At 40.1% G+C, this 20705-nt stretch overlaps 6 protein-coding genes and 1 long non-coding RNA gene across 9 annotated transcripts; 6 read left to right on the top strand and 1 right to left on the bottom strand.

The window, feature by feature from the left end:
* Positions 1 to 96: 96 nt before the first annotated feature.
* On the top strand, positions 97 to 5029 carry LOC143459026 (uncharacterized). The gene is made up of 5 exons (XM_076955977.1): positions 97 to 2330; positions 3281 to 3385; positions 4005 to 4110; positions 4179 to 4306; positions 4455 to 5029. Exons 1-5 carry the CDS (start codon positions 2214 to 2216, stop codon positions 4584 to 4586), a joined length of 588 nt encoding a protein of 195 aa, XP_076812092.1. The 5' UTR covers positions 97 to 2213; the 3' UTR covers positions 4587 to 5029.
* A 26-nt stretch (positions 5030 to 5055) lies between these two features.
* On the top strand, positions 5056 to 7190 carry LOC143459022 (uncharacterized). The gene is made up of 3 exons (XM_076955971.1): positions 5056 to 5332; positions 5409 to 5558; positions 5623 to 7190. Exons 1-3 carry the CDS (start codon positions 5063 to 5065, stop codon positions 6820 to 6822), a joined length of 1620 nt encoding a protein of 539 aa, XP_076812086.1. The 5' UTR covers positions 5056 to 5062; the 3' UTR covers positions 6823 to 7190.
* Positions 7191 to 7200: 10 nt separating this feature from the next.
* LOC143459021 (uncharacterized) lies at positions 7201 to 11282 on the top strand. Of its 2 annotated transcripts, XM_076955968.1 has the most exons (6): positions 7201 to 7336; positions 7947 to 8096; positions 9100 to 10092; positions 10215 to 10263; positions 10327 to 10760; positions 10866 to 11282. In XM_076955968.1, the coding sequence occupies exons 1-6, from the start codon at positions 7241 to 7243 to the stop codon at positions 10947 to 10949; spliced, it is 1806 nt and encodes a 601-aa protein (XP_076812083.1). In that variant the 5' UTR covers positions 7201 to 7240; the 3' UTR covers positions 10950 to 11282. The 2 variants fall into 2 exon arrangements, with proteins under 2 accessions (XP_076812083.1, XP_076812084.1); XM_076955969.1 differs by lacking the exon at positions 10866 to 11282 and having other exon boundaries at positions 10409 to 10756.
* A 66-nt stretch (positions 11283 to 11348) lies between these two features.
* On the top strand, positions 11349 to 13041 carry LOC143459023 (uncharacterized). 2 transcript variants are annotated; one of them, XM_076955973.1, is made up of 2 exons: positions 11349 to 12620; positions 12701 to 13041. In XM_076955973.1, exons 1-2 carry the CDS (start codon positions 11349 to 11351, stop codon positions 12704 to 12706), a joined length of 1278 nt encoding a protein of 425 aa, XP_076812088.1. In that variant the 3' UTR covers positions 12707 to 13041. The 2 variants fall into 2 exon arrangements, with proteins under 2 accessions (XP_076812088.1, XP_076812087.1); XM_076955972.1 differs by having other exon boundaries at positions 12684 to 13041.
* Positions 13042 to 13153: 112 nt separating this feature from the next.
* On the top strand, positions 13154 to 14913 carry LOC143459027 (uncharacterized). Its single transcript, XR_013117733.1, has 4 exons — positions 13154 to 13768; positions 14232 to 14348; positions 14522 to 14683; positions 14750 to 14913. It is a non-coding gene; the product is annotated as an uncharacterized LOC143459027 (long non-coding RNA).
* Positions 14914 to 15053: 140 nt separating this feature from the next.
* On the bottom strand, positions 15054 to 17902 carry LOC143459024 (pleckstrin-2-like). Its single transcript, XM_076955974.1, has 9 exons — positions 17198 to 17902; positions 16965 to 17135; positions 16772 to 16897; positions 16551 to 16704; positions 16336 to 16490; positions 16165 to 16268; positions 16010 to 16103; positions 15463 to 15625; positions 15054 to 15398 (listed from the first exon to the last, which is right to left on the bottom strand). Exons 1-9 carry the CDS (start codon positions 17258 to 17260, stop codon positions 15244 to 15246), a joined length of 1185 nt encoding a protein of 394 aa, XP_076812089.1. The 5' UTR covers positions 17261 to 17902; the 3' UTR covers positions 15054 to 15243.
* Positions 17903 to 18247: 345 nt separating this feature from the next.
* On the top strand, positions 18248 to 20071 carry LOC143461096 (techylectin-5A-like). Its single transcript, XM_076958869.1, has 2 exons — positions 18248 to 18939; positions 19121 to 20071. Exons 1-2 carry the CDS (start codon positions 18402 to 18404, stop codon positions 19780 to 19782), a joined length of 1200 nt encoding a protein of 399 aa, XP_076814984.1. The 5' UTR covers positions 18248 to 18401; the 3' UTR covers positions 19783 to 20071.
* Positions 20072 to 20705: the final 634 nt, after the last annotated feature.

Here is a 20705-nt window from a genome sequence, read left to right as displayed (position 1 = left end):
GCTTAGAAAGCCTTGCAAGTAGTACTAGGCAAGCGCCTTGGCATTTTTGCAATTAGCTCGACACTTGCTTATAATGACTAGGCCACTAGGGCATATAAGGAGAATTTACATTAAATTTACTGCTACTATTTAAATGTGCTTATTTTTGTTCAAGATTTGCAGCTTGCACTGAAAAGTTTACAATGTGCTACCAATTTTAATCCCTTCTGACCTCTTATCCAGAAGTTTCGAAAAAAATTTCACCATTCAGGATTCAATCATTCATATTTTACACCGCAAGCACGATTTCGAGCTCAGTGAATCCATATCCATTTATTTGTCTGTCTTGGGCTGTTGCATTCAACGTGAGCTACACCGAAGAAGTTTTATATCACCTAAAGCCAATCTACGTAAACTCGGTTTGAACTCGCCGTGACACGGAGCAAAATACATTTTGTCGCAAACGTATTGAAACCATGGCAACTGCAAATTTAATTTCCTCCTCCGTTTTTCTGTTGTTTGCACCTGAATCTTTACATACTTTTGACCTAAAAGAGCATAGTGTATCTTTTTTTAAAAGATCGCAGTGGCCTATTTACCCACTGGAAACTGTGGCACTTTTGACAAAAAATCTAGGACTGCCACTATTTCACAGGAAAAAATCTTGCGTTGAAAGCTATAATTTTTCACGCTTGCTTGTCAACCTAACTTAAACCTTGCAGCCTCGGTATGAAAAACCTTGCGCCCACATTCCTTGTTTGATGCCACTTGACTGCTTCAAAAACACTGTGTAACGCAGATAGACCTATTTGTATTGCATTGTTTACTTGGGTCTAGTAGGCTAGTGTTGAAGTAATTTTCGAATGGGAAGTAGCCTATTACAAGCAGTGTAACCTAGCTTGTTAATGGAGCGCTTATTTTAAGAAAACAGATGCAGTTGCTGGGTCATCTAGCCAGATTTTTTGACCACATTGCTTTTTTCTGTTATGACAAATTTTATTTTAGTTTGTGTACTAGGCCTACTTGTGTGAAGTATTGCACAACAAACTCATCCATCATAAAGACCGCGAATGCTGGCGGTAATTATTAGAATATGAGCGAGGACGATAGATGGTTGATAACTTGTTTTGCTTCTGCTTCGATGGTATGAGTTCTCATTTCTCAAATTGCGTGACTATGCTGTTAGTTGCTTAATTCTGTTTATGCATATTACTAAATGATAAAGTTCCCATTTTATTTATTATAACACAAAGGCTTTTGCCTTTGGGCAAATCTTACTGAATGTTACATAGCGCTGTAGTAACCAGTGAAATCGATCACATAAAAAGGAAAGATTGTAAACATTATATCGGTATTTATATGTGGCAAACCAGTTCAAGCGAGGTAATTTATCTGACGTCATTAAGGAGAACTGAAATCTGGTCAACAACTGAATTACAAGATCCCAAATTAAATTTCAAACATCTCGAAAACAACTCGTGACTCGTGACGTAATCGTCACACTGTTAATGTGTATCTTTCTGTGCGGTTTTCTTTAAACGTCCTTTTCTTGTGCACTTAAGATATTCATTGTCATTTTAATCTAACCATGTTACTTTATATATTCATTTCGGCTGTTAATATCCGTGTTTTTAATGTTAGGGAACTTGTCCTCTACATCTTCCAACAGTGTAGTTGTTTCGTTGTTTGTGTTATTTTGTCCTTCGTTAAACTTAGAAACTATTTTGTGGGTTTGGTGGCCGTGCTAACCTACCATCTTATAGCACAATTCTATTATTGCTATGTTGCATGTCTTTTCCTGCTCGTTAATTGTTCTTAAGCGTGTGTTTTATTGTTCTATAACTACAATGGTCAGCATCGTAACTTTTGCTCCACACAGTTAATGGCGAAAAATAGACAGTACAATAAAATACCACAGAATTTAGCAAAGCTACATTCTATACTGCTTTTCATGAGCGTGTGTAAATTTACTTTTTGTTGCTTCCTTCATTTAAGAAAATTCAAACTCGATTCTTCGAAACTTCGATTCTTTTTACTGTTTTGGTGAAAACATTTGTTGTATTGGCACAGGCGTTATTTCATCAATATTGCTGTTTTATTTCACTCATCTTTTTCCTTTTAGTGTCGCTTTAAACATAATTTTGATGAAACATAAGAGATAGTAGATTTTGATAAAATCAGTTGACTTTGTCCATCCTCGGCTACTGGGGAAGAAAGGTTGAAATCTTTGCAAAATGGGAGTTTATTCGAGTGCATTCGCTGTTGAAGCCAAAGACATCATAAAATTGAAACCGACTGATCCAAACTGGCTCTTCAAACATGCAGAGTCATGCATGGTCCCTTTCTCTGAGGTGAACTAGTTTTCATGCTGAGTCATGTTCATCCAGCCTTGATTCATTCTTAAAATCAGAACTCAAACCAGAAATATTAATAATACAAAGTATTTAAAAGGCAACGTTGAACACTGGGCAACACACAATGTCTTTTCATGCACCCTAGTCGCACACATGTATTTTGTACATATATATTATTATCAGGGGTGGGTAGGTTGTATATAACTTAGAAAGTACTGGTAGTTGGCAAAAACTGTACCAATGGTGTTGTTTACTTCACTATTCTGTACTGTTTGAAAAAAGTAATTCGGTACTTTTGCTATACTTGGTACCGATGCTATTTGTGTAACTAATTCCACTGCAAGTGCATATTTTTGTCCCTATTCAGGCCCAGTCACAAGTTACTCCAGGTCAAAACTTATGTGACCTCACTCTTTGCAGCTTTTGTATATATTTGTAGATTGAAAAAGAACAATAACTAAACTGACAATACGATGATACTGCCACTAAGCTTGGTGTCAGTGTTTAACGAAAAGGAATGTTTAAAAAAAATTCTTCGCAAAATATTGAAATAATTACTTGAAAAATACCGAAACATTGTTAAATTGCTCGGAAAATTAATTTAGTATCAGAATTTGGTACTTTTTTCAAGAAGTATATATACACCTGCATTGCCAATGTTGGTGCTGAAAAAGTCCTATAGCCACGGTACAGTAATTTGCTGCTATAGTACCACGGTACTGCCCACCTAGGATTATTATGCACTTACATAAATTTTATACCTCGTCAAGTGCTTGTAATTTTTACAATTTTTTGTTAAATTTTCCACTGAATATGCAAATATATATATCAATATCATATCCCCGGCAGATGAATGTGACCTTTGACTCATGTCCATGTAACAGATGTAGATAGAAGATAGCTGTAACATTTTGTGATGGTCGCACACTTATATTGCTTCGACGTAGGTTCAACGATGCTGGCGTAGGTTCACTCTGATTGGTGCAAACAAGAAAGGCGTCCTGACTCAAAACTCAAAAATCTGGAAGACAGACGACAAGTTTATGCAGCAGGTTAAAATCATTCATGTTGTGGTTTGGTGTCATTTCATGTGTCTGAGTAGTTATCGTCTAGCCCTAGTTAATTTTATGTCTATGTACAGTAGAATCGCGAATAGTGACCACGGCAATAATGACATTTTGCATATAATGATGCCTATTGCAAAGTTTCGTTCACAAACCATAATTTTAAGTAGAAATAACTTTGCCTAAAATGACTTTGTGTATAAGAACTCAGTGGCACCACATTTCTCTTCCTTGACCTTGGGCTAAAAATGTTTGTATAAGACACTCATAGGTTTAAATTATTTGAAAAATGTTTTAAAACAAACCAAACAGCATTTTTCGAGTTTCTTAAATCATTTTTGACTCCAGAGAAAAGCATATGTTGCCCACTGTGCTGTGTGTGGGTTTGTATGCATACCACATGCAGTAGCCATTTGGTAATCAATCTAATAATGCGTATCTGCACCTTTCCTTGACCTGGCTTGGAGTGAAACTTGTTCAGACGTGACGTCAAATACTGGCAATTTCTACTCTATATCAAAATTGAAGTAAATTATGAAACCTCATGCAACTTCATGACAGTGGTCATGGGTGGCAACTTGATGTGGAGGGTTTAATTCTTGCCCAGGTCTCACGTATGTTGCCGTGGTCTTCGAAAGGAACGTTGTCATTCCAAGTCTACCTGAAAGTGGTTAAGTGGTTTGAAAATCTCGAGGAAGTGGAGAAATTGAAAGGTTGTTGCGATATGATGTGTTTGTGTCGGGCATTGTGCTCAATGCTCACACTGTTTCTGACATCACAGTCATTTATTTGGTCATCAATCGAGGACAGGCTGTAGACAGTGACATCACACAGCGCGTGCTCAAGCATGTTTACCCAACCATGACTGAAGATGATCTCTTTCAAAGCGCAAAGAGCTTTGTGGAGAAGGTAATGCTGCGGTTGTTGAGTTGTGAGTGCTTTGTGGAGTAGTTGGTTGTATAGCAAACATTTTGTCAGATTTCGTGGGGAGCTGAGTCGTAGCATTTCTCCATGTCTGATTTGTCTCCACATTTAACTTGCAAAAATTACTGATCAGGTCGACCACAAGAGACAGGGTTCTATTGACGAAGAAGAGTTCATTGAGTTTGCGAAACAGGTCTCGTTTGAAGAAATGTCAAAATTATTGAACTTTAAATTAATCCCCGAAGACGTGGAGCTCCCTGTGTAGTGACGCTGATGTGTCCTTCACTTTCTCTGTCAAACACGAGATGTTCTACTCGCCGATCACACTTTCAATATTTTCTGTCAAACACGAAATTACATTCTTTATTTTAATGTAATATAAAAATATTTGCTTTGTTTGTTTGTCAACTAAAATGAGTCTTCTCAGTGGTTATCAAATGTGTTAGAAACATATTGTTTCGTTGTTTGTTCATTTATAATTTTTCTAATTATTTCTTGATTTTTTTTTACGCTGGTATGTCATCTTCTAATATGTGATTATTCCGTGCCATGATTTTCTGTCTCTGTACATCATTGTTTCCATATTGTTACTTTTTTATCCACAAGATGGTGTTATTTTTAGATAAAATTGTTTACAAGCTTGTAAAGAATTTACAAAGCGTATTATTTATGCATTTGCTGTTGGAAAATATTATTTTTCTATCACAGTGTTAGGTGTAAAATTTACTGTAGAATGCAGAGATGTCTAAAACTGCCAGAGTTCTTCCGAGATTGTTCAATCGAGCATCAAACTCAGCTCCTTCAACTTCCAGTGCCCCGTTGTCATCGTCGCGTGGTGCACCAGAATCATCGGGGAGCTCCGGACTTTTAAACTTGCGCAACCGGAAGCGACGACGAGGACGGAAGTTGAGCGACTTTACCAGCATCGTGGAGTGGGAGAGGGTCTACTTCCAAAGAAAGAAAACTTTGTTGATGAAAGCAATGGAACTTGAGGAAGCGACCGGCGCAATTGTCCGTAGGATTTCTGAAGATTTCAATATTTCTTGTTTATACAATTGTTTGTATTTTAAAAGTTAATGCTTTTTAGGTGACGGTGACAATTCAAGCGCCAACTGGAGAGACACATTATTATGCCAACAGTGATGTCACAGTTGATCTGTTGAAAGAAAGCGGGCTGCTAGGAAGCAAGTCTCACCATGTGTCGTCAGCTCAGTTGAAGGCGAGCACCATGGACAGCGTAAGTCCCTTGAGGTACCCACCCTGTGTCTTTCTTGTTCATGGATCAAGGTTTTAAATTGCAGATTTTAAGTCACGTTGTTCGTCGTAACTCTACTGTTGCCTCGGAGACCAGTGCAACTCCAACCTGCCCCCAAGTGGTGGACAAAATGGAAACTTGCCAAGAAGCGGCCGTGTCAAGACCAACTCAACGACCAAGTTTGAATGCCGAGAAAAAGTTGAACAAACTCCCAGTGAGGTCATCGATCCCACGAGCCCAACCCATCCGATTGGTGAAGCCAGTTCCATCACAACCGGGCACTTCTCATATAACCCAGCAGCAACCATCTCCTGAAAGTAGCGACTCAGAGTCATCAGATTCGAGTTCTTCTGACTCTTCCGCAGCCACAATTCCTCATCCGATATTGCTCCAGCGAGCTGCTAAAATGTTAACGAGCGAGATGAATGAGTCGAAGAAGAGGAAGAATCCATCCAACATCAGTGAACTTGAAGCTAAACAACAGACACTTCCTACGCAAGCAGCATCCCGTGTTGAGCCGACATCTGACACAAGATCACCTCCCACTTCTGGGACGTTTACCCAAGAGTCGACGCCTCAGTCCAACTCTTTCTGCTCAACCCCAGTCCTCGATCGAGGCCATAAGCCCGGCTTCACCAACAACGAGCAGGATGGGACGAGGAAGCTCAATGCAGGCACTTCCCTGAAACTCACAAAGAGCAAGACGACGATTTCACCATCTGGTGACCCAGTGTCAGGTTTAAGAAGGCGTTCATCTGGGTTTGCATCGAATGGTCGGAGTGCTTTCAGGTTATCTCAAAATCTACAGAGAAAACGCTCGTTTGAAGTTCGGCCAACTGGCAGGTCTTGTGGAAGCACTGGCGCAAGCTCAGGAGATGATCCTGCTCCTTCCAACAACTCGTGGAGGCGGGATCGCGATTATAGGAACAGGAGAGAGAGCCTGGATTTCGACAAATTAAAAGAGGTTAAAACTGAAGCTTCACAACACTTGATGGAGAATGAGGTGACTTCAACTCGTGAAAGTTTTAAAGCTGGTTGTACCAAGGTTAAAGTGAAAGAAGAAAATGACGGAAGTTGTGAAGTTCATCGTGAGAGTCCCAAGTCATCAGAAGATCTTGATGAGGAAGACGACCTGCTCCAATCAACATGTTGGCCTCCTGAGAACTACTCGGAGCAATTGAGTCAGGAGCGCTCCCGTGAGCTTGACTCATCTTCCAACTCAAGATGCACAAGAAGGAAGAGTTGAAAAACATTTCTTCCTATCAAAGTCAGAAACACAGATTGTTTGCAAAAGCTTTCAATGAATTTTTGTGATTTGTCAATTATTTGCAAATGTTTGTTGCAATCTCGTGGCCACTTTTACATCTTCTTGCCGTAGATTCCTCCTCTATTGACACGACTCATCCAGTTTTTAAATTTTTTGCCCAAACTTGCTTTTAATTGTCAATGCAGAAGATTTTAAGCAGGTGTTAAGCTGCTCATTTGATTTACTGTCTTATGCAAACTGATGGTGCTGCTCATGTGAACGTTGATGGTGTGTGCGTTATTGTGGTAGTTATACCTACTTACACTTACCTGACTATTCTATGTTTTCATAAAGATTTAATTTTGGGATCTTAAATGTAATTTCTGGAGGTGTTTAAAGGCAGTAGGGGTCAGAGGTCATGGAAGTCTTAGAGCAGAATGAAAGAAACTTCGTTCGACAGACAGAGTCACTCATGCGTGAAATTCTGGTGCTGCAAAACTTCTTCAAGGCAATGGTAAGAAATTATCCACAGTGCTAGACATTTGATGAAAATGGGTGAAAATTTTAAAAAAGCAGAAATCATGTGACTTGCTTTCTAACCACCTGGCCTTCCGTGCTTATGTGGTCTGAATACACGATGCACTAACGTAGATTAAGTGGCAGCCAACAGGAGTGTCTGAGAAGTAAATAGTAAATGATCCAGTTTCACAATGTTATGTCATGAGCTTTAATTCACTAAATGCTCCATGTTTGCTCAGACTTCCTGCTCTTTCGAGTCCAAATGAATTGCGATCATTCAAGCAGTCCACCAAGTGTTCATAGCTCTTTGTCTATCTTTAGCTCAGTTTTAATTTCCTGATGACTTGAGATTGAGAAAACATAAACAAAAGATATTGTTAGAGAAAATTAAAGCTGCAGAAAACTGAGATCTTACATATTCCCAAGAGGATAACACAATCTGCTTTTCAGACCTCCTCACTGTGCTTTGATTGGAATACTTCCTCCTGCACACTCACAGTGATGTGGTGGGGTCTCATCAGAAGCGATGACTTGTCACGCCTCATGGCACATGAAATTTTAGTTGGTCTTCAAATTTTTGCTGATGGAACGTGTTTAATGTTTAGGTGACGTTGACGGTCAAGTCACCATCCGGGGCGGTTTATTACTTTGTGAATGACGCTGAAAGTTTGCTGCTCGTGAACAAAAGCGGACTTCTTGGCGAAAAGTCATTTTTTATTAACCCAGCGTTAACCAAATTTTCATCTAATGAGAAAGTTAGTTGTGAAAACTTTTGGTAAAGTCAGGTGGAGAGAACTGTGTAATGTTTATTTTATTGGTGACCCCTACAAATACTGATTATAATCATAATTATTACATAATATGATATAATAATAATTATTATCTGCACATTATGTACTATTCTGGGGCTGTTATTATTGAAAAGATTTATTTTGTTGGTGCTACATTGTCACAATGTGTGGAAGTATCTGGTTGAACTCTGACAAGTAAGTTAAGTGAATCCATAAAATATTCACCTCCACTGCCCAGCAGCCCATGACTTATCTGTCTTATATTAGTTGAACAGAATTCAGAATTTAGTTATTTTTCAAAATGTACATATTTGTTGTTGGTAAAATAAGTTCAAGGTATCAGAAAAAAGCGTTATTGCTCATTGTTACCGAGTTCTTATTCAAGTAGAATTTATGATAAGTCAAAACAATTTTGCAGAATTTTGTTACATTTTAAGTTGTACATTTTTTTCAACTTTATATCATTTAGTTGTATTATCTGTAATTTGAATAATAGCAAAACTGGTTTTCATCAGACTTAGACTCCTCCCACAATGTTGCCAAAACAAGGCAAGTTCAGGTAGAAACAAGATTTCATTGAAGCTAATTAGCTTTTTAGTACTATTATATAGTACGTACTAGTGTTTGTTGCAGAATTATTTGTAATAAACATAGATTATGACATCAATGGATTACATCACTCAGATGAATTAATGGATGTTTCAATTTATTTTTAACAAAATAATGTCTATACCTGCATTTGCATTGCTTTCAACACTCCCATATCATTTGTAGATTCTTGTACTCTAAAGTTTTGGCAACATTAGCCACTGTCTCTGGTTGTTGCCTTTTTATTGACTGGTCATGAATTTATGAAAATTGTCAGCGTTTGACGTCTGCTCTCTCCACTTGACTTTTAATTTTCTCTGTAATCAAATTTTGAGATCAGAAATGGCCGCCTGTATTTCATTTGCTGTTTTTACTTTAGTTACAGGATAGCTGTAACGAGCCAACACAAGAAGTGCCGAGTAGAACCCTAGAAAAGAAATCCACAACCAGAAATATAAAACCACCAGCCTTGTATCCTCATCGTGGTGGAGTGGGGTCAGCTTCAAATGTGCAAGAGTTCACTTTTCGAAGATGTTTAACTGAGGAAGATGAATATGTTCATTCTGAAGTGATGAGGTCTTCTTTTGAGGCATCTGATGTCATCCATGACACCAAGGCATTTGTTCCACTTCCTGTTGCGAGAGCCAATCTGGTTCAACTTCCTGTGGAGCTTGAGAACTTATTTACCTTCCACGATACGTCTCCCTTTTGTTTCACGGCTGATCCACCATCTACGTTTTGCTCGCCCAATCCGCAACGAGTTGATCATGTGACCCAACGTTCTTTCGCTGATTCCGGCTTCATTAACTTCAAAGAGAGATTTTCTTTCTCGGAGCTTATGCGATCGCCACACATTGCTGCAAACACATCCGGTGGTAAATGTTTGTCCGCAAAACGGGACCAAAACTTTTCATCGATCTCCACTCTCAGGATGAGACCTCGTGACCATGAAGTGGATGCTGAAAGCCTTCACGTGAGTAAAACGATGAAGTTGGACCCGAAATCTTCCAATAAGAAGAATTCCAGGAAGAAAAAATCTTCATCTCGGTTGAAGAAAAAACTAAAGAAATCACAAACTAAATGTGTTGCACCAGAGAAAGACACGTTTTTGTCCAGGGAAGTGCTTGAAGTGTTTGATCGCGTGTTTTCTCCAAACAATCTGGACACCGATGCAAAATTTGCCTCCCACATCGCCAAGCATGAGAGGAGGGAGCAGGGGATGGACGCCTCAAACCTCCTCACTCAGTACTCCGGACTTGCTGGCTTGAACAAGAAGCTGGTTTCAGCATTCCCAAATAAAAAAGTCAGAAGAATATTTGTTTATAAAGCTTTGGAGAATTCAAAATTTCTGCTGGTTGTTGAAACTCAAGTGGTGGGTTTTTACATTTAGTTTAGAAACTGTCTTAAAAGTTTTGGGATATTTTACGATATTTTTCTTATATTTGTGAGTAAATTATCACAAATTCTAGATTTCTAGCAAATTCTTATATTCAGGGCCTGGCATTGAAACGTCGGCAGATGCAAGGAAAAGGACATTTCACAGGTGAAGACAAAGCTTAAAGTAATGGCGCAAATTCTTGTATTTTTAATAATTTTTTTAATGCAGTTAAAGGAGCCTATGGTGTGAATCAGAAACATGGAAGTCTTTTAAAATCCAAGATAACTCCCAAAAATTTCTCCCATGCTAGCACCAGGTGGTCCCATAACGGGTTCGAGGAAATGTACGGGAATTCATCAAAAGCTACAGCAGTGGTTCCACCTGAGCACACAGCACCAATGGCTAGATTGGCTGATCTCTGCAGGGGGGCTTTTTGTTACGCATTTTCTGAAGAGAATTTGGCTCACGATAGAGATTTGTCCAATTATTTGTCAGACATGGAAGAAAGAAATCGTCCGATTCCTCTGATTCAGCTCCTGGAGGATCATTCTGTCTTCCGCTACTTACTTAAAGAATTGCAAGTAGTTGGCCCCAGTATTTACGATGTTTGCAATTTTGTTTCCAAATCTCTGATCAAGTCAAGATTTGTTTCAATAATTGGAGTAAGTTTCCAATAAACTCATGGTTTCACTTATGGGGAAATTACTTACAATTTGGCCAGAATTAAGGATTAACCAAATGTTATTTCTTGAAATTTTTTCATAAAGGGTTGTGTGAAGAGGAAGGTGGCTGGAGGAATAAAACACCTCAACTCATGTGGGATTCCCCCTTTGGTAGCCGATCTTCAATGATCGCAAACTGCTGGACTTGTTTTAGAACATGTTTTCTTGCTATTTTGTGAACTCTAAAATTGCCAACTTTCTTAGTAAATTTATTCACTTGGATAATTCCATCTTTTCTTTGTGCCATTGTCGCTTACAATTTTCTTTGTTTTACTTCGCATCTCTTTGTTATTTCCACGACTTTTTTTGCATTTTCAAGTTCACGCAGTATGCAAATTAACCTCACCAGTGCCTGTCCTTGTTTTGTCCTCGGTGGCTTTTGTGCAAGTTATGTTGTGTCTTCATAATAAGCTCCACTTTGTTTGACCAATTGTTCCTCACTCTAACTTTGTTACTTTTAAGGTCTATGTGAGCAGTAAGACTTCTCTGTTGGTAGCTAAGGATGGAAAATGTGTTGTGTCGCCAATCATGAATTTTCAAATGAAAAAAGAAAATTTTTCCCATGATGAAGAAATTCATAAACAGTTGAGCAGCAAGTCAGGCGGCGATGGAAGCGATGCGAAAAAATCTCATCGAAATGTTTGTCACGATCTCCGAGTCGTGGTGATTAAAGATGAAACTGAGTTCCAGGCTTCAAACTTATGCCCCGGTCCAGCTCATCTTGACCAACGTTCGCAGAGAGGCGGGACTCCTCCAGATCTTTTCAATCTGATCGGAGATTGTTCCACTGCAGACAATTTGCACAGAAGATCTTCAGGAATGAAAAGGCTGCGAGCTGGGATCAGGTTGCTTGGACACACATCCACGCACAAAGTTTTCAACCAAAATGTTTCCAAAACTGAAAGTAAGGTGCTTACCCCATCTCAGTGCTGCAGCAGAGGGAAGGAAGGCAAAAAGACATCCCTTGCAGATTCAAGAGAGATCTTGAGGGAATGCCCCTCCAGGCAAGATGTGAGCTCAGTTCCTGATGATGAGAGCACCGTTCCTGATGATGTGAGCAGACATGTGAGTGCAGATGAGAAACATGATGTTGACAATCTTGGTGTGAAGAAAACTTCATCTGGGGTCTCCTCTGTTGCAAAATCTGAGACTTGCAGCTCTTCAGGGATTTCAGGTAACAATGAAATTATGAAATTTGTTTCTGAATTGAAGTCCACGGCCAGGAAAATTGAAAGATGCGACCTGTTCACTGTCTCGGAGGTGATTGATCTGACTGGAGAGACATCGGATGATGAGGATAAGATCGTCGATGATTTACCACGAGATCCCGTTGCCATTGACCTTGAACTTGACAAAGATGGTTCAAAGCAAACATCTTTAAGAAAACGCAAAAATTCCATAGACATCACATCAACAGATACTGTGGACATGGAGGCAACTCGCTTCAAACATCGAAGAACTGAATTCCAGTCAAGCACGACAACAAATAATGCCGCTAATCCTATCATACCCGTGCGTAGCCGTGAAAGTTTAACAAAATCCATCCGGGAATGCTTTGAATTTGCGTTTTCCTCATCCAGCCTTGCCGGAGATGACCACCTCGCGAAGCACGTGAAGAAAATGGAATTGCGGCACCAACCGTGTGATTTATTGGACGTTCTGCATGGCTTCCTCTCCTTTGCTCATTTAAACATAAAAATCCAAAACTCTGGTTATCTTAGCGCTCGTTCTCGAAGAATGTTGCTCGCTGATGCGTTGAAAAGTTCAAAAACGCTTAAACTTGTGAAGCCGCATGGCAAGGTGTGTGACTTGACTCAGTTGTTTTTATAGCAAACAATTTTTGTCTTTTTGCTTATTTTATAGGGCTATGGCATTGAAAGACGTGAAATTACTGAATGATGACATCAAAGTGATTGAGCGAAACAGAAGATTATCCACTGTCACTACGATCTTCTGCTCAATCAATATTTCAAAGACAATTACTGAAAATTGATTATTTCTGTTTAACTTTCTTTGTTTTTCATTAAAAATGTGCAGAGATTCTCTTAAGTTTATCAGCTACTCCAGCTCTTGTTCATTGGTTTAGATTTCGTATTTTCTCACAAATTTTTTTTTTTAACTGCTTATGTTTGATTCTGTGACTTTTTTTATTACCAACCCTTATACAGTTTGTTTTGTATCGGTAACTTCATCTTTTTTGCATGTTGCGTTGTCATATTCTTCTATTTGTTTTGCTGTGGTTTATTCTATTTATTCAATTCAAGGTTTCAATTCACTTATCTGCCAAAGTTGCCAATTTTTACAGTTTTCATAAAAAATTTTTTTCTAGATCTGCTCGTGCTGTTAGGCCTTCGTTGCAGAAAGCTAAATTGTTCCAGTGCATTGTGGGTTGTGAAGAGGAGAAAAGGTCATGTGAAGTTTTTCGACTGAAGCAGATGATGATTTGTGAGGAGACTCGTGTACTCGTTTTCATAGCATTCTACATCATTTCCTGGTTCATCTGCATGTAAATTCTGCCACCAACTTTCAACCCTTGCTTCTTTGTTGCAAATTGCTAGCTAGTAGCTACGAGTGACGTCACATGCACACTCGTTTTGACCTGGAGTAACCTGTGCTTCAAATTGTGCAAATGGTTAATGAAAGCTGTGGTATAACCAGTATAACTAACCCTTGTCTGTGACTGAACTGTTAATTTACTTGGAGCCATACATTCGAGAAGGGAATGCCCCAATGAAAAGCGGATGATGTCATCAGGGCATTGTGTCCATCCACCATAACCAGATTTTATTTTGTAACATTTGCACAGACTTTCTTTGGCGATATTTGTCTACGTCAAGTCAAGCCTGGGATTGGTTGGGTTCTTTTGACATTTAAAAAGTAACTTTTAGTTGTGCTGCGACGAGGAACAGCCCGACAATATACACAGCAAAGTTTAATGGATTAATGAGGTAAAAGCTAATTTTGTATTCATTTTCTAGAATTCCACTTGTATTGGTTAGTTACCGTTGTTAACAAATTACTTATAGCAGGGGTTCCCAACCTTTTTATGTTCTCGTACCACTTAGCCACCACGGATTGTCAACACGTACCACTATTTTCAAAACAACTAATTTTATCCAATATTAAATCATTTGCAAGATGATGAATCTGGATGTAAAGTCAGCGAAAGTAGCAAAATTACCAACAAAACATCACAGAGTCCATTAAACCACACAGCACAGAACGCATCAGAACTATACTACTACGCATACTACTATATATCGCATGCAACGGAGAGCTGCTCGCGTACCGCCTGAAAAGCTCCCGCGTACCACCGGTTGGGAACCCCTGACTTATAGCTATGGCATGATTCAAGGTTCTAAAATATTCAAATAATGTTGAAACATAACAAATAAATTCACATTGTTTCAGAATTCGTTTATACGCTTCACTCATCTATTTTGAAAGTTCAGGTTGCAACAAATTCCCCTAAATTAACTTCCATTCATAAGAAGTTTGCCTGGACCTGAGCAACTGTGCCGGTATAAGGTCTAACAACTAAACCGCTGTATCTTAATCACGTCACAATGTGGTGCAAGAATATTCTGTGTTGTTTGGCTCAATAAATATGAAGGTTATGGTAAAAATCTGATCTCCCTCAATCACCACTTCAATAATATTTTTGTGATCTGATTTGAGTTGTGGGAATTTTGTTTTCACAGATTTCTTTCAAGTGAGGACGCTTTGACTCCAACTGAGTGAAAAGAAATGTTGGAAAGGTTCTGTTGCCATAGATACGTGCACGTGTCGTCAAGTGCGGCACGAAGCACGAAGCCGTCTCCACGTGAAGCTGGAATGAGATTAGCCCGGCAGATGGCGCTGCAGTAAGTAGAATGCAGTCCGTGGAGTGCGGCCACGTCTTCTGCTTTTAATCATTGTCAAAAATCCAGGTTTTCGTGAACAAGCGGCAACTCAGATGATGGCAAGATTACACTTTTTACTCCGTCCCGAGAAATTCTGCTTCAAATATTTTTGGTGGATTAACAACTACTTTTGTGAAGCGCAAGTTTAAGTGCTTTTGAGATATTTTCCAATACACAAACTTTCAATTTTATCGTTTTGTTATGACAAAGTTGGGTTTGGGAAAGCCCCTATTTTGATATCCAATTGAATTAGAAAATTTAGCTTGAAGATTCCAACCTGGTATTTGGTTTCTTAATTTATAAAGCACCGGTAGCAAAAATTGCACAACAACGCAACTGGATTATCTGCTCAGTTTTGAACATGGTCACAAATTTTTATTCATTACAAAGATTAACCCAGTGTCACGTCACAAACGATTGAACAAGAGCGTTGTAGTTTCTCACAAACGATTCCGAAAGAGGGAAAATTTTGAGTTTTCGAAATAAACGTTTTTTTCTATGTTGTCGTAGTCTTTTCAAGACTATGACGACATAGTTGACTGCCGGGCGCATAGCGGTTTGATCGCTCTGATCCACCCCGTCTTCTCCTCCTCGGACGCAGCGGTGATGAGGTAGAGCGTCCCATCCTTCAACTTCAGACAGAAGAGATTCTCGGGAGCATCCTGCATCTTGAGAGCTACGACAACACCGTATTTTAACAACGGTTCGTGCGACCCCACGCATCAATAGTTGTGACTCACCCACTTGGGCGGCGGCTGGGCTGACGCTGAAAACGGACGCTCCATATAAGGACAAGCTCTTTATGACGTTCGGCGATTTCTTGGCCGGGTCGAAATATGAGAGCGCGGCGGGAAATCCCTGCAGCACGAAGCATCTCGCCTTCCACGATGGAACGATGTGGCCCTGTTGTCAACCGCGTTTCATGCATAATTAGGCTTACCATAATTTTGTGGCTTAAAAGCGGGACGCTTTCGACATATGACGTCACAATAACATTTTTATCGAATACAATGAAATAAATAACAAACAAGATCACGAATTCTTCTTCAAGAAGTACCGGTACGCTACACAGCAAAAACAATAATAAGAACATGCTAATGTTCGTGTATGGCTTCTATGCGGTATGCCTATGCTGGCTGACTGAATGCCAAACCGGGACGTTTGGCCGACCGATCGGGACGCCGGGACAAGACGTTAAAAAGGGGGACAGTCCCGGCTAAAACGGGACGTATGGTAAGCCTATGCATAATAAAGCTTCCTTATTACGTCATAATAATTTATAGTCACCCTTTTAAAAAGAATCCCTCGCTTTATGACGTCACCAGGAGGTAAGTCGCTTGGAAGTTCGCCAACATCTTTCGAAGCAAAAATTTTTTTATTTCTGTCAGAAGACAAAACGTTAGATTGCGTGGATCATTATTACGTCATTGGAGAATTTTTACTTGTGCTTGACGTCATCATGTTTGGACGGGGCAGCGGTTGTCTGTAGCTTGATATTGTTGACGTAAGCAGTAGACATTGCTTTCAACGACGATTCATTGGTCAGCTGTTTTCAAGCAAAAGGCGGTAAGTGCTTTGCTTCTATGACGTCACGTAGGCGTTTATAAGCTCACCAAAGTATAATAATGTCGGTCGGAGAAAGTCGGGATCCGGTCTTCCGACGTCATACATTGCAGTAAACCGACTCTTATTAACCCTTTGACCCTGTCTTCGGCCTCTGACCCCGTGACCCCCATGTTCTTCCACACCCACCTCTGCAGCTCCATCCCTGTGTGACGTCATAAAAGTTAGCAATGAGCGTTATTGCAGGCTCGTGTTTGTGGATTACCTGAGAATCCCTGGGTATAGCGGATCCCTTCGATTACCCTCGCTTCTCTCACAACGCCATCTTGTGTCGTAAGCGCTTTTTTAACTTTATCCGCATGGTGTGTTGTGGAGACGTCTTCCATTGATGACATTTCACTTCGTCCTATTTTTGGTTCCTGAACATTCAAGAAATACTGTCTTTTATGAGTCAAAAGCTAGATTATTACGTCAAGATCTACTTACCGAGTTATTTGAATCGAGCTTGTATATGACGTCACAAATTGCGTCTGTCCATGTTTGGAATTCCGACGATGACGTGGCTTGGATCGGGTATTCTATTCCGCTTGATGTCGTCACTTTGAATACGTTCTTTAACGCCAAAATAAAAGATTTTATTTAACAAAACGCACAAACGATCAAGATAATGAGTATTTACCACTCTGACGTCATCAGCATCGCCATCTTGAAATACGTTGGTTGTGAGCAAAGTGGCGCCTCCTAGCGGTACCCTCCCCCGAGGCACCGAGCTCTTCTTGTTCTTGTAATACCTCAGCGAGCTCTCACTCAGCCTGAACCAACGCGTCTTCCAATTGTTACGTACATGACCCTTTTATGACGTAAGAATTATTAAAAAGTCAAACACAAAATCAGCAAATAATTTTAACTCACTCTTTTTATGAGGAAGCCTTCCGTCACTATTCCCTCGTTTCTTACGTCATACTTTTGTGCCATTGTTGCGTCATAAAATCTTTACAAAATTGTGTCACTTCTATGTTGCCATAAAGAGAAGTTAATTGAAATCATCTGTTGCACTGGATATAACGAATCCTATTTCAGCTGAACAATGTTTCTCGAATAAATTCTTTCAAAGATTCGACTTTATTACGTCATAAAAGTTATGTGCTCGCTCAACTATTTACAAGAATATCTGGACCTTGTGCGTCCTGAATTCTCGAATGATTCTTTCACTTCGCTCTCTCGCTAAAAACAAATGTGACGTCACAGGCAATTTCCGAGCATTATGAACGCACTGCGGCCATTGTGACGAAACAATCCACGATTTCTTAAAACGATCAGGGGTTTGTTTACGTTTTAGTTAGATGTAATCCGCAATCCTGATCGTATAAGAAGCATCGTGGGTAGTTTCTCCACAGAAATCAAATAACTTTACAATGTGATTAAGAGCGAGTCGGCCATGACCTGCTACAGCATGAGCTGCGTTGGACGCATTTCCTCGTGAAACTGGGAGTTTTCTGTCTGTTAATTCTGCTCAGACTCGTCAGTTTTGTGAATCACAATCTGCCTTCACCTTGCCGCTAAATCATTTCATAATCTCATCTGTTTCGTAACAAACCTTGAAGGATATATCTTAGCGCGATGCATGCGCTTGTGGCTGAAGCAGCTTCCATTGTTCTACAAATTCACTTCCGTCGTTAAACGCTTTTCAGTGTGACGTAATTAGACCGACGCTATAAATATCATGAAGGCACTGATTCATCTCAGAGTCGCGAGTTGTTTATGATGTAACAAGCGTTATATGAAACAAGGAAATCTTTTCCTTCGCTGGCTTAGAACCTCATACTCCGGCATAAACCGAGGCAGCGAAGTTGGCGATGTCGCTACTCAAGGGAATCGAGTCGATTTACACGAACTAGCATTGTAGACGAATCGGTATCTATTGTGGCAAACGCCTTCTTATTGCATAATAAAGACCAATAAGCAACAAGGCAGGCAAATTAAGCGTACAAGACACCACTAGGGGAGTAAACGAGTAATCTTAAATACTTTTTAAAACAAGAATTTGTCATCACAGCTGAGCTGTTCTGTATTGTTCAATATTCTCCTTTGTCTTAATCATTATGACGTCAGTTCTATGGGCCGTCATCATAAAATTAGCTTCCCATTAATCCCACTTTCCCACGAGGGCACTTTCACTCCTCTGCATGCTTGTGACGTCATTAAACATCGTGAGAAAGTGATTGTCCCTGATAAGATGACGTCATATCGTGATTTGAAGGAGGATTTATTCGACCGGTCCGACGTTCCAGATTTCAATTGCAGCGTAGACCAGGCAAGAAAGGGTGTTTATTACGACACAATGAAGATCTTTTTTGTGCTTTTCTTTTATCTTTTTCTGCAAGATGTGAACTTTGGCCTCGTCACGGGCCAGCAAACACAGGTCACGGTTGAGCAAATTGAAGGGGAGCTGACGTCAGCGCTGAAACTTTACCTTGAACTTGACGAAGGTTACGCAAATTACAGAAACGCTGGATCGTGCGCGGAATCGATGCAGGAGCTACGTCATAAAGTTGATGAGGTCATCAACAGCAAAAACGACGTCAACGTGACAAAGGTTCCAGCAAATGAAACTTTCTTCAACTTGCTGCGTATTCAGCAAAATTTCTTCACAGGTGACATGTTCATGGTATAGCTTGTTGTTGATTGCTGTATATGGTCATGTGCGCTGTATATGTCCAAGTACAAGGTCATATTCGCCGTAAATGTCCAAGTACAAGGTCATATGCGCCGTATATGTCCTCATTTTCATGTATTTAAACTTGGTGTTAAGATGAAAATATTTTACCCCCACAGGGTGCGATGACGTCTACAAGCGGGGTTACCGAAGTAGCGGGGTCTACCCAATCTGGCTGAAGCGGGGTTACTACTTCGTGCACGTCCATTGTGATATGGACTTCGTTCACCCCCTCCATCCCACCAGGGGCTGGGTCACGATTCAAAGGAGGGAGGACGGGTCAATCAGCTTCAGGGACGACAAGGAGGTCTATGAGACCGGGTTCGGGTTACCCTCCGGCGAACACTGGGTCGGTAACTACAACCTCTACAACCTGATGGCCCGGAGACGTGATGGTGACGTCACATTGAGGGTCCGACTCCGCATCGACGTGGAGGACGATCAAGGGATGAGTGGGTTCGCGGAATATGACGACTTCGTGGTCGGGGAGAATAACTTGACCGTGCTAAGTCTGGGTAGCAAAAGCGGGACTGTCCCCAACCTGATGCTGCCCACCTTGAACCGGCCCTTCTACGTGAATGGGACTAATTCCTGGGGAAGCTACGACGGGGGCTGGTGGTTTGATGAAAAGTGGAAGGGGTCCAACTTAAACGGCCCCTACATTAACTTTTTGAATGTTGGCGTCATGGACAATAAAGCGATCTATGTGGCCGATTGGGGCAACATCAACCCCGAAACTCCCAGTCTCACCCGCGTGTCCATGAAGCTGCAGTTCTACTGAAATCGACCAATCACCGCACTTCTGTGCATTATGACGAATTGAACGTCAGTTATTAATTCTTTTGTTACTAGAAATAACCAACATAATAACTTTCTCAGAAATAACCCGGTATATTTAGAATAAGGTCAATAACTTTTGTGTTTATGGATGTCTAGTATCTTGCAGTAATTTCTGCCAAAGCAGATCGCTTTGAAATATTGTTTCGTCATAATCTTCCGTTTGTCAGCTCTGGATGCTTTGATTTGACGTTTGATTCGATGATGCAAATAAAGTCTTCTATGACGTGCAACATGTGTTCCATCATAGACAGGGTGTAATTATGAGCAAACAATGCTTATTACGATAAACACAAGCAGCGAGATTGTTGGTATTTCGGTTTAAATCAACTCCACAGCGACGACCGATTTGTTATTTCGTAATCAGAGGTTTTTTGAATTTCTCGCCGAATGTTTGAAGCGAGAGCGATAAGGCGCGTTCACAGCATTGTTTTCTAATAAGTCACATAATGCAACTCCCCAACAAACAGCCAACAAGCCAAAACGTTCTAGAATAATGTTGCAAACTATGGGCTAAGTTTATGACGTAAAACTTAAACCGCGAAATTATTACCAAATCACATTTGCTGAATATGAAGTAGATGCTTAGCACGAATCGAACATTCGCAACTATCCATGATGAAACGTCACAAATGAGCACAACAATATCTATTTATCTACAATCTCAAGGTGGATATATAGACAGTTTTATCTGCAGCCTGAGAAACATGATTTACAATTTTGCCTCCTGTGAAGCTTCCCGCTTGCTTATACAAGACCAATTATAAATATATCCAGAATAAGACTAAACCTGGATGTGACTAAAAATCCAGTTTTAAGTTTCTCTCCCGAACAAAAATATTCTGCAGACGCTGAAACTCTGCATCG

This window comes from Clavelina lepadiformis, chromosome 5, assembly GCF_947623445.1.
Source record: "Clavelina lepadiformis chromosome 5, kaClaLepa1.1, whole genome shotgun sequence".
In the NCBI taxonomy this organism is placed as follows: domain Eukaryota; kingdom Metazoa; phylum Chordata; class Ascidiacea; order Aplousobranchia; family Clavelinidae; genus Clavelina; species Clavelina lepadiformis.
Note: the sequence above shows the minus strand (reverse complement) of the source record. Positions and strands in the feature narration are given on the sequence as shown.